Source organism: Salvelinus namaycush, chromosome 36 (assembly GCF_016432855.1).
Source record: "Salvelinus namaycush isolate Seneca chromosome 36, SaNama_1.0, whole genome shotgun sequence".
NCBI classification, from domain to species: domain Eukaryota; kingdom Metazoa; phylum Chordata; class Actinopteri; order Salmoniformes; family Salmonidae; genus Salvelinus; species Salvelinus namaycush.
In genome coordinates, this window is record NC_052342.1 from 19194663 (window position 1) to 19211348 (window position 16686).

Sequence of the window (16686 nt, forward strand, 5' to 3'; positions counted from 1 at the left end):
TATATATACCAGGAATAGAATCAATGGTTATTAAACAATTGAAATGACCATTATTCCCAGATCGCATCCATCAACTCAAGATGGAACTATATTTATTCACTGATTGTTATAAAATACTGCAAAATTCACCTGAGATCTCTAGACTAGTCTTCCATGGCTGTCTGACACTGCAGGGACTCCTGTCACCATCTGATCCAGCTAAGACATGATGAGCATAGTATTGTGTACTGACTGTGCACCATGACAGTGCAGCCTGTAGAGCTGTTTATACCGTGTCAGTGTGAAAAGTAGGGAATTAGCTAGGGAAACTGACAGATCAATAACGTTACATTGCTGTACTGACTAATAAAAACATACAATGCGCTGAAAAAACATCACAATATCTGTCGTCAATCATTTGGCCGCTGGTTTCATCGGTTGATTCAAGTCTACTGTGATTTAGGCAAAATAAAGCTAGCTAGCTAACGTTAGCCAACTTTTGGCTAGCTCTGCTAACTAATGGTACAATAGTATATAATTGAATGCACTTCTGTTGAAACGGGACATAACAAAAGCTACAAAACATTTCCAAACAACAGCTGTTAGATACTGCTACCTGACAGATAGCTAGAGGCTAGCTAGAGCTGAACTGGCTGTGGTAGCTACTAGCGAGCTAACTAGCTGCTAGCAGTTCATTCACTTCAGTCAAGAGGTGATGAAACATTAGCTAACGTAACATGCCAGTTACACTACTAGCTGCACTGAGAATATTATTATTTCTGTCAAACAGCAGTTACCTTGCCAGCTAGATCAGTCAACTAAGGAGCAGACAGTTTCTGTTCTGCTTGTTTTTACAACTCTGAGAAAAAGTGCAACACAGACAGAAGCTGCCTCTGATCATCTCTCTTGTGCTGGTCCTATATGCCAGCCTTTCAGAAGCTTTGCCTTCATACATGCTGTCTGCATGCTCTGTGTTGTCTGTGCGGACCGAAATCCAGCTAGCTGAAACCAGAAAACAGCCTACCCGACCTCTCTGAGGCTTTTGCATGGTCGTAAAGCATACCGGAACCACGTTTTGTATCACACTGCAAAGATTAAACAGTGCAATTATAAAAACCCAAGGGAAAGTTGCGCATTAATACATTTATTAGTATTGGTTTGATTTTTGGTCCTGTTTTCAAACTTAATTCGATAAAAATAGATTAAGAAACATAATTTTTTAGCCCCGTCGGTCTTTGAACTGGGACTTATCAATCAAACATTTAAATAAAATACATTAATACATCTTTCTCTGGAACACACACACACACACACACACACACACACACACACACACACACACACACACACACACACACACACACACACACACACACACACACACACACACACACACACACACACACACACACACACACACACACACACACACACACACACACACACACACACTACTCTCAGTCTACACCCCCCTGCTCCAGTATAAAGTGTGACAGTGAATTGATGTCAGTCACTGTAGGATTACACTGCAGCACCAGAGTAACCATGCTATCCTGTCCTGGGAACACCTGGGATAGGCTCTCCCTAAGCCTGGAGGTCTCTTCTGCACTCCTCTTCACCCCCAGCCCCAGACCAAGGCCCATCCCTGTGACACCGCGTCCAGCCCTAGCCTGGCCATTCCCCCTGGCCTGGCTGGGCTCTGGCTCCACAACGATCCCTGGTGTCCAGTCACGGAAATGAAGGACCTCTGTCTGGGCCCTTGGAGCTTGGGGAGAGTGGAAGGAGGATGCCACGCCTGCAAATGAGTGACTGCCTGGTACAGGAGGCCTGAGAGAAGAGAAGAGAGAGACAGAGAGGGATGACTACCTGTTAAAGGTTGATTGTGTTTCCTGATTTGGCATTGTTTTAGATGTGGTTTATTAAGAAATTCTAGCGGCCATGACTTAAACTTCTTCGGGATCGGTGTCCCTTCCACGGGACGGTTGAGCTAACGTAGGCTAATGCGATTAGCTTGAGGTTGTAAGTAACAAGAACATTTCCCAGGACATAGACCTATCTGATATTGCCAGAAAGCTTAAATTCTTGTTAGTCTAATCTAATCTAACAATTTACAGTAGCTATTACAGTGAAAGAATACCATGCTATTGTTTGAGGAGAGTGCACAGTTTTGAACATGAAAAGTTATTAATAGACAAATTAGGCACATTTGGGCAGTTTTGATACAAAACATAAATGCAATGGTTCATTGGATCAGTATAAAACTTTGCACATACACTTCTGCCATCTAGTGGCGAAAATATAAATTGCAACTGGGCTGCATTAATACATTTAAGCCTTTCTCTTGCATTTAAAAGATGATGGTACAAAAAAATACAAAAGAACGGTTGTTTTTCTCTTTGTATTATCTTTAACCAGATCTATTGTGTTATATTCTCCTACATTCCTTTCACATTTCCACAAACTTCAAAGGTGTTTCCTTTCAAATTTTACCAAGAATATGCATATCCTTGCTTCAGAGCCTGAGCTACAGGCAGTTAGATTTGGGTATGTCATTTTAGGCGAAAATTGAAAAAAAGGGGCGGATCCTTATTAATTAAAACGTGAGTTGGTTTTGGGGTGTGGTTTGATGTGGGTGTCTCTTGTGTGTATTTGCAGGTGGGAAGAGTTTGCAAAATTGTTCAGCCAATTCAGCCAGCTGGTGTGCGACCGTGGAAAAGTCGGTTTGACCTTCAAATAACACAATGTGAATGGGACACTATTTTCATGATACACATGTTTTAGTTGCCTCATTAAATGCTTTCAATATTTGTATATGAATTTCTACAACTGTGACTCGTTTCAAGAAGCTAGGCGTATGTTGCACATCACTACTTCGCAGGAGAGGCATTTGAACGTTTTATTTATATTTTTTATGAAAATGCATTTTCTGGCAGAAATGTCTTCTGGAACAGGTGAACTTTAAAGTGCCTTAATAACACACTTGTATGGCATCTGCAAATACAATCGTTAAATTACGAGCCTAGTTGGTTTAGCCACGGAAGAATACAGGAACTTTCCTGCTAGCCATGATTGGCTGAGATAATGGATGGGCTGGACATGTCAAGAGATGAGTTTGGATTGGTCTGCCATGTAGCATGCTTCTGTCTATAACATGCACTGCTCAGTATGTGTGGATAATCCTTTCTACCACAGATTTTTTTGAAAGATATCATGAAGAACTGAAAAAGTGTTGCATTGCTGCCCTGAAGTTAATAGTGCCATCGGCAAAGATCAGTGGGAAAAAGTAGTGATGGACTATAATCTGGAGGATTATGCCATGCTGACTGAATTAATCAGACGATGAGGGAATTCCTGATTTAGGTAAAAACATTTTAATTGAACCAGTCATTGTAGACTTCTCTCATCACTGTCAACAGAAGAAACGGTGATAAATAGTGTTGTTGAAATGGAAGAATTTGACCGAGTTTTGAAATCAGTGGAATACCCGGTGGAAGCCAAGAGATGATTGCCAAATGCGGAGAGAGTCGAAAAGAGAACACAGGAGGCTGTTGTATAAAACACCTGTCTCTGGATTACATCTTCTAACTAAGGGCAACCATGGCATCCATGACAGAGGGAGAAACGTTCATTCATGTATACAGGTAAGAGTCTACCTACATTTTCAGATATTATATGTTTCTAATTTTGTCAGAAAGTCCTTTTCATTTAAAGCGTACTATTAGCTAGCTAATGTTAGTTGGCTGGCTCGCTAGCTAACATTACGTGTATGATCTGTGTAGTAATATTATTTGTATCTCAGAAATCCATTTGCATTGCTAGTTATAGCCTAATGTCAGCTAGCTAACAATGAACATAATTGGTTAGCTTTAGTTAGCTGCCAGCAAATTCATGCATAGTTCATGGTAGCACGAGTTGGGATTATGGTTCATTGTTTAGCTAGCTACATGTCTAAACAAAAGACTCCACTATGTAAGTAACCATCTCACGGTACCGTTTACACCTTCTGTATCCTGCGCATTTGACAAATAAACCCAGATTTTATCTGATATAGTGTATGTTTACCATAGAGGGTAATGTGAGGAACAACATGACCTGCACCAAAATCAGGTTAGGATATAGGCCAAGGACTAGATAAAGTGTATTTTTGCTACTACTTTCACCACTTTTAGTCTTGATCTTTGGTTGTTTACTACACTGTGAATCCTTAAAGAGATGGGTGGGGCTAAGGCTTAAGAGTATGTGAATGATGCTGAATGGGTGTAGACAAAGAAGAGCTCTCCAGTAGGTGTACCATAAACATTCACAGGCCATTTTCTCAAAAGTGGTAGGGTATGGAATGTCAAACCAAATTGACCACGGGCATTACGATCAAGTCGCTTGCAGCTTTGCTCCGAACTGATGATTACTTGGATGCTGCAAGCTGTGGGCAGGATTGAAATAAACCCAACCCATGGAAAACTGTTACGGTACCCTTCATTCTGTTACGCTACCCTTCATTCTGTTAAGGTACCCTTCGTTCTGTTACAGTACCCTTCATTCTGTGACATACAATTTTTTCCTCTCATCTCGCAAATCTACATTTTGGTCAAGACTGACTTTACGACCAATATTATTCTATTTACACATTGTAGTACATTTTAATACTAGAATGTTTCTGACTCCTATAGATGTCAAATACACACATTTCAAAACGAGAAGTTGCTTTTTAGGAGCAGTTGCTCTTTAATATGGGAGAAATTAAGAGAGTAAGAAAGTATCATGAAGGGTGTGTGTGTGTGTGTGTGCGTGTATGGGTTTGTGTGTGTGTGTATGGCTTTATGTGTGTTTGTTACCTGTGCTGGGAGTGTAGGAAGTCATCTAGGTGGGGTCCTCCTCGGCCCAGCGGATCATCCGGTACCATAAAGTGATCCCCCACAAACGTGTATTGGAGGAGTCTGGGTAATGAACAGAAACTGAGGTTACGGACGGATATGAGACAATTTTGACTGGATCAATTTAAAATCAAAGGGATGTTGGTTCATACACAAGGTTTACCTTAGTGGCCAAATCCACTAAGGTAGTGACAAAGATATTGTTGCACTCTAACGTTAGGCAAAAATCTATCCAAAATCTATTTATGAAAATGTTTCTGATTTCTTTAGACAATTCCTAACATACTAAATTACAAAACATATTCCATGCCCATTGTATCTTCTCCTCCATCTCTTTCTTTCTTTCTTTCACCTTTTCTTGATGATTTCTCTCCATACATGAGACTCATCCAGCAGGTCTCTGAGGTTGTCGTTTGTCACGATCACTCCATCCGTCTTCTGGGCCAGCTGCAGCATGAACCTGCAGAGAAGAGAGGGATGAAGGAAAAGAGGGATGAAGGAAGAGGGATGAAGGAAGAGTGTAAAGGGGAGGTCACTTCATCCGTTTAGAGAATATTCACAAGCCTTCTACTGTAAATTTATAATTGTAACAAACTGAAATAACGTTCATTAGTCACCTACTGCAGCTGTCTGGTGAATGTGACAATAACATGTTTTTTTTTTTTTTTTTTTAATGTATAAGCTGTTTATACACGTTTTTTTGCTGTTTATAAGTAGACCTTAAAGTTAATAAGCAGTTTATAAGCAGATATTCAGATAAAGTTTATAAGCTGTTCAAAGGTAGATATTTTCTGGTAAAGTTTGTAAGCGGTTTACAAACAAGGTATATATTTAGTATAAGAGCAGTTTACAAGCAGATCTATTGTATGACAGAGGAGAGCGACTAGAACAACCTGTCGTCGTATGAGTTGATCCTCTTCCCTTGGACTTCTCTGGAGGGGGTGTAGGAGAGCAGACCCAGGTTCTGGAGCTCACTAAGGTAGTGCTGCTCTGAAAATAACACAGACACACCAACCTCTCCTTCATGAACGTAGTACACACAGTCACACACATTTACCACCATTAATCAATGACTTAGGGGCTAAACAGGGTTGGGGGTCTATTCTAAAGAAAAATACATATGCATACTTCCTGAAGTAACTTCATTGAAAACTGAATTGATAAAACTGATGACATGAAAGAGCTAGGTGGATGTGAAGTCTGGGCTTCCAGACAGACATATAGTGTTACCTTTGCCCCGGTAGTCTCTCTTCTGCCTCCACTGGGGCAGGAAGGTACTGATTCTGCGATGCCCGCGGTTCCAGAAGTGTTGCACGGCCAGGGCGATGCCTCGGCATGAAAAGAAATGGCCCAGCCCGTGACTATAGAGAAGGAGTTGGATAAAAGCTAATTAAATGACCCAGCCCGTGACTATAGAGGAGTGGGATAAATCCTAATTAAATGACCCAGCCCGTGACTATAGAGGAGTGGGATAAAACCTAATTAAATGACCCAGCCCGTGACTATAGAGGAGTGGGATAAAACCTAATTAAATGACCCAGCCCATGACTATAGAGGACTGGGATAAAACCTAATTAAATGACCCAGCCCGTGACTATAGAGGAGTGGGATAAAACCTAATTAAATGACCCAGCCCATGACTATAGAGGACTGGGATAAAACCTAATTAAATGACCCAGCCCGTGACTATAGAGGACTGGGATAAAACCTAATTAAATGACCCAGCCCATGACTATAGAGGACTGGGATAAAACCTAATTAAATGACCCAGCCCGTGACTATAGAGGAGTGGGATAAAACCTAATTAAATGACCCAGCCTGTGACTATAGAGGAGTGGGATAAAACCTAATTAAATGGCCCAGCCCGTGACTATAGAGGAGTGGGATAAAACCTAATTAAATGACCCAGCCCGTGACTATAGAAGAGTGGGATAAAACCTAATTAAATGACCCAGCCTGTGACTATAGAGGAGTGGGATAAAACCTAATTAAATGGCCCAGCCCGTGACTATAGAGGAGTGGGATAAAACCTAATTAAATGGCCCAGCCCGTGACTATAGAGAAGGAGTGGGATAAAACCGAATTAAATGACCCAGCCCGTGACTATAGAGGAGTGGGATAAAACCTAATTAAATACTGTATAATGTTTGATACTTTGTATAGTTCAGTATGTGCTTTGAATCATGTAAACTATAGCTAGCTGTCAGTTAGAGCATAGCATTACCACTAAAACTGCCGTGGATTGAAGTACTGCAGGGGCCACACAGGTTTGTATGCTGCTGTTCTTTCTACACTGCTTTCAATGAAAGCGTTAACATAAATATCTAAATGAATGATTGAATGAATAACCGCAACATTTTGCCTGCTATTCTTGTCTGTGGTTACATTTTCTACATCTTTTTTTTTTTATCCCTTCATCCCCTCACCTCTCTTGTTCTCACATTTCCTCGTACTCACCTCATGGCAACGTTGCTCCCATCGATAATGACCATCCTGAGTCCCGGGTCTCCTGGTTGGTCGGTCAGCTTGAGGTCAAATGGAGTCTGGAGGCCTTCCATGAAGCGCTGTTGCCCTGTCACCACAGCCCCCGCTGCCATGGTCGGAAGACCTCGTCTATCAACAGCCACCGCTGTTAGGGCTGAGAGATCCCTTCCCTCTACTGCTAAGGGAAAGAGACCACGTTTCTCCTTCGCTCTGGTTGCTGAGGAGTTATTCATGGTAAGGGTGAGGGGTAAGGTGGTCTGGGGTGGCTGGGTGGGAGGGTAAACGAGTTGATGGGGAAATAAGAGAGGGTAGGTGGGTTGTGCGAGTAATGTGCTGGGGTGGGTGGGTTGTGGGGATAGTGTGTTGGGGTAGGTGGGTTGTGGGGGTAGTGTGTTGGGGTAGGTGGGCTGAGGCGGCCCTCTGACTAAAGGGGGGCTGGCTCGATGGGCGGTGTGTGTCTGTGTGGGATTCTTCTGGTGACTGTGAATCGGGAACGGAATCTGGTTTGTCATGGCATTCCATTGAGCCAGATCGGGTTCAACCTTAACTGTACCATCGACGATTCGGTTCCGTGCGGTCACTCCTACCTCATTGGTCTTCCTGTCACTCTTTCCTTTCACACTCTTTCTTTCTTCTCCTCTCTTCTCAGTAGCAGTTGACTGCGGTGCTGGTGCCTCCATCTCTTTACCTCTCTCCTCCTTCCTGTCTCCTGCTCTGTCCTTTCTCTGTAGCTCTGAGACAACCTCATCCACCTCTCTTGGTTCGTCTCGTACCTGGTCCTGGGAAGCAGCTTCTGTCTCTCTGGCTCCCTCCCTCTGTAGCTCCAGGAGTAGCTGGCGTGTGGACAGTTCAGGTAACATACTGTACACTTCTGCTACCTTCTCCTCTGTGTATCCACAACTGGCGGCAGCCCTCTTCACAACTCCCAGGACAAAATCCTCCTCGTTCCACCCTTCGCCTCCCTCCATGCCGCCCTCGCCCCTCTCCCTGCCTTCCTTCAGTGAATCCTCAGACAGGTTAGCGGTAGACCCTCCACTCTCCCTGCCTTTTCTCCCCTCCTCTCTACTCCTCGCCCCTTCCACACCTCCCTCCAGCTCCACTCCCATCCCTCCATCTATACCGCTTCTCTTTCCTCTCACTCCTTTACCTTCCCTCCCCTCCACCTCTGTGTGCTCCATCTCCACTGGGCGGTTCATGGCCAGACCGGTCTGGTCATGTTCTTGCTGGACCAGGTCCAGAATCTGGGAGGCTTCTCTGGGTCCGGTCCGGGCCAGGACCCTCATTACCACATCTTCTGCATAGCCCATAGCCGTGAAGAACTTCAGCAAGAGCCCAAACTCCTCCCTACTCCCTACTGACAACATCTCTCCCTCTCCTTCCTCCCCCTGTTCCTCATCCTCTACCTCCGGTTGGGAACGTCCTTGCCCCTCCTCCTCGGTTTGGAGGATAGAGTGGAAGATGGGAAGTCGAGATGCTGCGTCTTTCTCTATCCCTCCCTGTGACCAATCTTTGCCCATCTCTCTTTCTTGTACATGTAAGGTAGTGAACGTCTTTTGTTGAGAAAGCTGCCCAATATTCCGTAGACCAGGGTCTTGGTTGTGGGTGGAATTTACAGGAGGTTTTCTCCTTGATGTGGAAATCCCCTGCATTCCCTCTATGTCCCTAGCCTCTCCAGCTCTGGTCCCTACTCTGGTATCCATAAGTGTTAGTATGTCCAAGCCTGACTGGCTGTCCCATCGTCTCTGGCTATCAGTGTCCATTAGACCCACTCTGTCTCTAGACCCCCCAAGACTGAGGTTCGAGCCCCCAGGACCGGGGTTGGATCCCAGCCCAGACTCCCTCACCAGATCCAGTAGAGTCTCCTTCACCACCCCTGGTAGCACCAGCAGATCCAGAGTGTGCCTGTCCTCCCATCTCTCCACCAGGGATTTGAAGGCCCGACGGGAATCTAGGGTCTCGCCTGATCCTCTGTCGCCAGGCTCGGTTCTTCGTCCCTGGGTGACCTCGTAGTTCTTCACCAGGTCTGTGATGAGGGAATAGGCCCTGACCACTGGTTCTGCCAGTCCTGAGATGAGCAGGAAGCCTGGGGAACCCACCTGGAGGAAAGGAAATGGGAAGAAATTGAGATAATCTTAACTTTAGCCTTATTCTTGCCATCTCTCTAAAGAGACTTAGGGGTTCCCGAGTTGCGCAGAGGTCCAAGGCACTGCATCTCAGTGCTAGAGGCGTCAATACAGACCCTGGTTAGATTCCAGGCTGTTTCACAACCGGCCGTGATTTGGCCGGGGTAGGCCGTCATTGCAAATAAGAATTTGTTCTTAACCTGTCTAGCCCCGGGGTTCCGCTAGCGGAACTCCTCCCACATTCCACTGAAAAGGCAGAGCGCGAAATTCAAAAAATATTTTTGAGAAATATTTAACTTTCACACATTAACAAGTCCAATACAGCAAATGAAAGATAAACATCTTGTGAATCCAGTCAACATGTCCGATTTTTTAAATGTTTTACAGCGAAAACACCACGTATATTTATGTTAGCTCACCACCAAATACAAAAAAGCACAGACATTTCTTTCACAGCACAGGTAGCATGCACAAAACCAACCTAACTAACCAAGAACCAACCAAACTAACCAAGAAACAACTTCATCAGATGACAGTCTTATAACATGTTACACAATAAATCTATGTTTTGTTCGAAAAATGTGCATATTTGAGCTATAAATCAGTTTTACATTGCAGCTACCATCACAGCTACCGTCACAAATAGCACCGAAGCAGCCAGAGTATTTATAGAGACCAACGTGGAATAAATAAATACTCATCATAAAACATTTCTGAAAAATGCATGGTGTACAGCAAATGAAAGACAAGCATCTTGTGAATCCAGCCAATATTTCAGATTTTTTAAGTGTTTTACAGCGAAAACACAATATAGCATTATATTAGCTTACCACAATAGCCAGAAACACAAGCCATTTACCAGCAGCAAAAGTTAGCGATCGTAACAAACCAGCAAAAGATATATAATTTTTGACTAACGTTGATAAGCTTCATCAGATGACAGTCCTATAACATCAGGTTATACATACACTTATGTTTTGTTCGAAAATGTGCATATTTAGAGCTGAAATCAGTGGTTATACATTGTGCTAACGTAGCATCTTTTTCCCAGAATGTGCGGATATTTTTCTAAAACTCACCTATTCTGACCAAATAACTATTCATAAACATGACAAAAAATACATGTTGTATAGGAAATGATAGATACACTAGTTCTTAATGCAATCGCCGTGTTAGAATTCTAAAAATAACTTCATTACGACATCCAGCTTACATTATAGCGAGAGCGTGCCCAAAATCTGGGCGCTACCTAATAGTACACATGTTCGACAGATATATGAAATAGCATCATAAAATGGGTCCATCAGAATGTTGTACAAGGGGTCCTTTGTCGGGAACAATCGTTGTTTGGTTTTAGAATGGCCTTTTTCCCTCGCGAATTAGCAAGCAAAACTAGTCAAGTGGCGCTAAGCTGTCCATCTTCACCAAACGCAAAGAGCGCAACACGTCTAAACTCCCGAAAAAATTTCAATAATCTAATAAAACTATATTGAAAAAACATACTTTACGATGATATCTTCACATTTATCAAATAAAATCAAAGCCGGAGATATAAGACGTCTATAACGATTGCTTTTCAGAAGCCAATACTGGTGACCTTTATGCGCTTCCTGAACAAACGAATTCTGGGGTCATGTCATTCCAAGCTGTCTCTTTTGACCATAGAAAGAGATTGAGACCCCATTTCACCTCTCACAGCCTATTGACATCTAGTGGAAGGCGTATGAAGTGCATGTATAGTCACAAATCTCAAGTAAAATGATAGGGAGGCCCTGGAACAGAGCCTCGATTTGAGATTTTTCACTTTCTGACAGGAAGTTTGCTGCAAAATGAGTTCTGTTTTACTCACAGATATAATTCAAACGGTTTTAGAAACTTGAGAGTGTTTTCTATCCAATAGTAATAATAATATGCATATTGTACGAGCAAGAATAGAGTACGAGGCCGTTTAAATTGGGCACGATTTTCCCCCAAAGTGTAAATAACGCCCTCTATCCTCAACAGGTTTTAACTGACTTGCCTAGCTAAATAAAGGTTAAATAAAAAAATAAAGACTCAAACCCACAACCTTCCTCTCCTCTAATGTGCATTTCCTTCCTTTACATCATCCATCTGATCAACTTTGTGTGTGTGTGTTCCTGCGTGCCTATGTGTGTGTGTGTGTGCAGCCTGTACGTGTGTGTGTTGTCTATTTGTCTATTCTTACCAGTATGTAAGCAGAGGTGTTTCTGATCAGGCACTCCATGAACAGCCCTCGTGCTCCACAGAACACACAGTGAAGGACACCTGGATATGGAACCTCGTGCTGGGCCTCCTGGTTCACAACTCCCTTCACAAACAACTGGATGAGAGAGAATGAGAGCGAGAGGAGGAAGTGGGGAGAGAGAGAAAGATTTAATACTATATTATGTTACAAAATACAGTATGTTTTGGAGTTTTCCCTGGTCAGATGACGTGATCAGAAAAACCGCATGGCCCAAATTGTGACACATATAGGAAATTACCACCTTGCATTACTGCAAAACACATAAGGTTAACCTCAACCTCAAAACATGTTAACATAACATTAATGTTTGGAGTTAAAAACAACAATAATAGGAGCCATTTCTTACTTTGGCAGCCACAGCGTCCTTCCTCACTCCTTTTAGTTTGAGCCAGATCTGTCCATCATGGGGTAACACAGCATCCTCCTCTCTACCGATCGTAAAAGACACCCCAAAAATCCTCTCCACTGAGGGATGGAAGGACCACAGGGCACCGCGTAGCGCTCCAGAACACGCAAATTCATCCTCCACCTGCTCCTCTCCTCTTCCATCATCACTCCATCCTTCTCTCACTCTTACAGACATTGGAGAGAGATGGCTTAGGGCAGAGGCCATGGCACTGGGTAGATGTCAAAACTCACTGAGATGGTGGGAGAGAGAGAGAGAGAGAGGGGGGAGGGAGAGAGAGAACGAGAGACAATACACAGGGAATTTTTGACATGTAAATTAAGCATTTTGATATTGAATTTGAAAATTGAGAGAGAAGACACCGAGAGAGTGAACCATGTCTGTTTATTTAAAATAAAATATGAATAACTTAATATATTTATTATTGTTATTTTCTAGATTATGTGTGTAATTAGAAACACAAGCATTTCGCTGTGAAAACATCTATAAATCTGTGTACCCGAACAATAAACTTTGATTTGCCCATGTCAGCCAATGACAACCATATCAGCATAGATCTATAGGTTAACGAGATGAGATTTGGAAGGATGGCCTCGCAAGACTCATCTAGGTAATTAAGCAGTATTCATAACCCAAGTGGGACATTGGTATTTACCACATACGACTGGGAAAACCCCACTTGAACGCCCCTCCAACTGGTAATTACCAGTGATGATCCGTTATTCAGGGCAGGTGGCCCCACCTGTTTAGCTAAAAAAATAATATATATATATACATATATGCACAATATATTGGTGAACATATCTGAATCGGCCGATATTAGCTAAAAATGCCAACATTGGCATCGGCCCGATGTCTAATTTAACGCCGATGTACAAAACCAATGTCAAAGCTGACGTGCATACCTATATAATGTAGGTACATGAAGTAATGACGCCACGTAAAATTTTGCGCTGCACGTATAACACAGCATTCCTAACCTAGCCCACAATGTCTGCCGTGTGGATCGAGCAGTCAACTTGTCGAGCAGTCATTTGAAAGAGTAAGAAAATTCAAAGGCGAAATCCATTAACGCCAAGATAATGGAAGTCATTGCCCTTGACAATCAACCGTTCTCTGTCGTGGGTGATGTTGGCTTTCGCAGACTGGTCGAGCACCAAGTGCGCTATTTTTCAGACGTTGCCCTACCGGAGTTACACAGTAATAGCGTCACTGCTATTAGCTTCACGACTGATATTTGGACCAGCGATATCAGCCACATGAGCATGCTGAGTCCGACTGCACAGTGGGTCGTTGAGGATTTCGTACTGAGGAAAGTCATATTGTATGCTCATGAATGTGCCGGTTGTCATACCACTGCTGCAATTTCAATGGCATTTGAGAACATGTTTGAAACTTGGAAACATGAACACACTAGCTGACTCCATTCAAACAACTGACTTGAGAAGTAAGCTAATCAACTGCGCCTGCAGCAAACGTGATACCCTCTGTCATGGCATTGAAACGCCTGCTCAACAAAACTGCTGACAAAGGCTGTGAACAAGCGATTCGGTGGCATTCTTTCTTTACTGTGTCGCCACCATGCTCGATGCTATGTACAAGGATCTGCGATTGAGATTGCATTATCTGTGGATCTGTTGGGGCGGTATGCGAATTGGAGTGGGTCTATGGTGTCCGGGAGGATGCTGTTGTGAGCCATGACCAGCCTTTCAAAGCACTTCATGGCTACTGACGTGAGTGCTACGGGGCGGTAATTATATAGGCAGGTTACCTTCTCTTCCTTGGGCACGGGGACTATGGTGATCTGCTTGAAACATGTAGGTATTACAGACTCGGTCAAGGAGAAGTTGACAATGTCAGTGAAGACACTTGACAATTGTTCTGCGCATGCTTTGAGTGCACGCCCTGGTAATCCATCTGGCCCAGCGGCTTTGTGAATGTTGACCTGTTTAAAGGTTTTGTTCACATCGGCTACCGAGAGCGTTATCACACAGTCATCCAGAACAGCTGGTGCTCTTGTGCATGCTTCAGTGTTGCTTTCCTCGAAGCGAGCATAAAAGACATTTAGCTCGTCTGGTAGGCTTGCGTCACAGGGCAGCTCGCGTCTGGGATAGAATTATGGTCAGATTTGCCAAATGGAGGGCAGGGGAGAGCTTTGTATGCATCTCTGTGTGTGGAGTAAAGGTGGTCTATTGCCTGCATTAAAGTCCCCGGCCAATAGAAGCGCCGCTTCTGGGTGAGCATTTTCTTCTTCTCTACCAGACGTTGCGTCTCTGTTCTGCCGGTGCATGGAAAATCCCGCCAGCTCTATATTATCCGTATCTTCATTCAGCCACGTCTTGGCGAAACATAAGATATTACAGTTTTTAATGTCCCGTTGGTAAGATAATCTTAATCGTAGGTCGTCAATTTTATTTTCCAATGTTTGCACATTAGCAAGAACGGATGGTAGTGGGAGTTTACCCGCTCGCCTCCGGATTCTCAGAAGGATGCCTGATCTGCGGCCCCTTTTCCTGCGTCTTTTCTTCAAGCAAATGACGGGGATCAGGTCCTTTTCCAGTGAAAGCAGTATATCCTTTTCATCGGACTCATTAAAGGAAAAAGTTTATTTTAGTCTGCAGTGAGTAATTGCTGTTCTGATGTCCAGAAGTTATTTTCGGTCATAAGAGACGGTAGCAGCAACATTATGTACAAAATAAGTTAAAAAATACGTTACACAAACAGCAAAAAAATACTAACAAAATAGCACAATTTGTTGGGAGAATGTAAAACGTCAACCATGTTCTTCGGAGCCATCTATAACTCTAAGTGTAATACAAAGTGTATGTTGTGTAGTAAGCTGTTAGTAGCCCATGTGCCTCACCCTAATAATTTGGTCAATTTTTGTTTGCCCCATAAAGATTTACATGCTAACATCGCCACTGGTAATTACAAGTGGGGAAGTTGTCTATCATTCCTGAGCTCCTGGAATCAGGAGGATAGAATTATGGTCATATTTGCCAAATGGAGGGAGGGGGAGAGCTTTGTATGCATCTCTGTGTGTGGAGTAAAGGTGGTCTAGGATTTTTTACCCTCTGGTTGCACATGTGACATGCTGGTAAAAATGATTTAAGCATTAAAGTCCCCTGCATTAATCACAAGTGGGAAAGTCGTTAATCATTCCTGAGCTCCTGTTGGCTTCACGTTCATGAGGAAAATGGGCATGATTTTCCGACATGATTTTGTTCAATTGCTTTTGAAGTCGGAACAATTCATCAACCAATACGATTTTAGGTAGCTTGTTAATCTAGCTAACGTTGCTAATAATACAATTAGCTAGCTTGCTTAACATTGACAATATGGTCTAGCTAAATTATCCATATCGATAAGGTTGTAGTTGTCAAAAACGAATTTGTTGTCATATTTTGGTTGTAAAGGTCAAAGGTCTGTGGTGAAACGTCACAACTCGGGCAAAACTATTTTGTTTCCCACATGTAATTCGACTTGGAGGGTCTTTATATTGAAACTTTGTTGATGTCACCTACTAAGGAAATTACCTCGATAACAGCATTTTCGGCAGTTAAATACAACAACAAAACATTATTCATAAAAAGCAATCTATTGTTTATGAAAACTATCATTTGTTTACATCCATGAAAATGTATTTTTAGTTTATCTTTGACCCAGCTTGTTGTTGGCGATTGGCTAATCGACGTTTCTCAACGAGTTCAAACCACGTGAATGCATCCAATTGTTATTTACAACTTAAATAATAAGGCCTACCACCACTTGGTTATGAACACAGAATTATAACAGGTACTAACACACTCTCTAAACACAGCATCGTCCACAACAACAGCTATAATCGTTTATTTAATTTACAAAGTTAATTGTAGGCTATATTTAAATAATATTATGAACAAACTCAACAAAATAATTCTCTAACCTCATTCATCCTTTCCCCGAAGTTGCTTCTCTCAGTTTCGATTTCTAGTATTTGAAAAACTTTGTTTTGCCTTCTGTAATCATAGATCAATGCAGTCCAAAGTTCACAAGTACCGTGCACACAAAAAAAGGCGTGAATGAGCGACAGCAAAGGTTGGTACAATTATACAAGAAAGTTTGTGAATTGAGCGACAGAGTTAGGCTACTGTAGAAAGTACTGTCTGAAGTTATGTGGGCTTTAAAACAGACACTATACGGACACAACAACATAAAGGCTGGAGTATCTGCGACATACGTAATCATGTAGGCAGAGTAACACGCACGATTTAAATAGGTTATTATCGGTAATATCACCGACAGTTTAATACTTTATTAAATATCTTTGGTGCTTTCGAATTATGTGTTGTAGACCTACATAAATATCAGATTCGAAGTGACTGAACACACTTGTACATAACAACAACATGCTATCGTAAAATCCCTACCTCTATGAAAGAACATAAATGCGCAAATACACCAGGCTGTACGATAAAAAAAAACGAGAATTAACGGTCGTCACTAGTTACAACATCCACAAAGTCTCAAACCCTGCCTATTTCTACAATTTATCTCCTTACATTTTTACTTCAAAAA

At 42.5% G+C, this 16686-nt stretch overlaps 1 protein-coding gene across 1 annotated transcript; it reads right to left on the reverse strand.

Annotated features, from left to right (window-relative positions):
- Nucleotides 1-1356: 1356 nt before the first annotated feature.
- LOC120030332 (NEDD4-binding protein 1-like) lies at nucleotides 1357-16279 on the reverse strand. The gene is made up of 9 exons (XM_038975702.1): nucleotides 16055-16279; nucleotides 12070-12361; nucleotides 11664-11798; nucleotides 7308-9430; nucleotides 6081-6211; nucleotides 5744-5840; nucleotides 5203-5310; nucleotides 4812-4913; nucleotides 1357-1806 (listed from the first exon to the last, which is right to left on the reverse strand). The coding sequence occupies exons 2-9, from the start codon at nucleotides 12334-12336 to the stop codon at nucleotides 1437-1439; spliced, it is 3333 nt and encodes a 1110-aa protein (XP_038831630.1). The 5' UTR covers nucleotides 12337-12361; nucleotides 16055-16279; the 3' UTR covers nucleotides 1357-1436.
- Nucleotides 16280-16686: the final 407 nt, after the last annotated feature.

What these genes read in the sequence shown, in the direction of transcription:
- LOC120030332 (XM_038975702.1), bottom strand. Translation starts at nt 12,336, where the DNA reads ATGGCCTCTGCCCTAAGCCATCTCTCTCCAATGTCTGTAAGAGTGAGA. An exon ending in GGGAGCAACGTTGCCATGAG is followed by an intron (nt 6,212 to 7,307) that starts GTGAGTACGAGG and finishes CCTTCTCTATAG; the next exon opens with TCACGGGCTGGGCCATTTCT. An exon ending in TTCCTACACTCCCAGCACAG is followed by an intron (nt 1,807 to 4,811) that starts GTAACAAACACA and finishes CTCTTCTCTCAG; the next exon opens with GCCTCCTGTACCAGGCAGTC.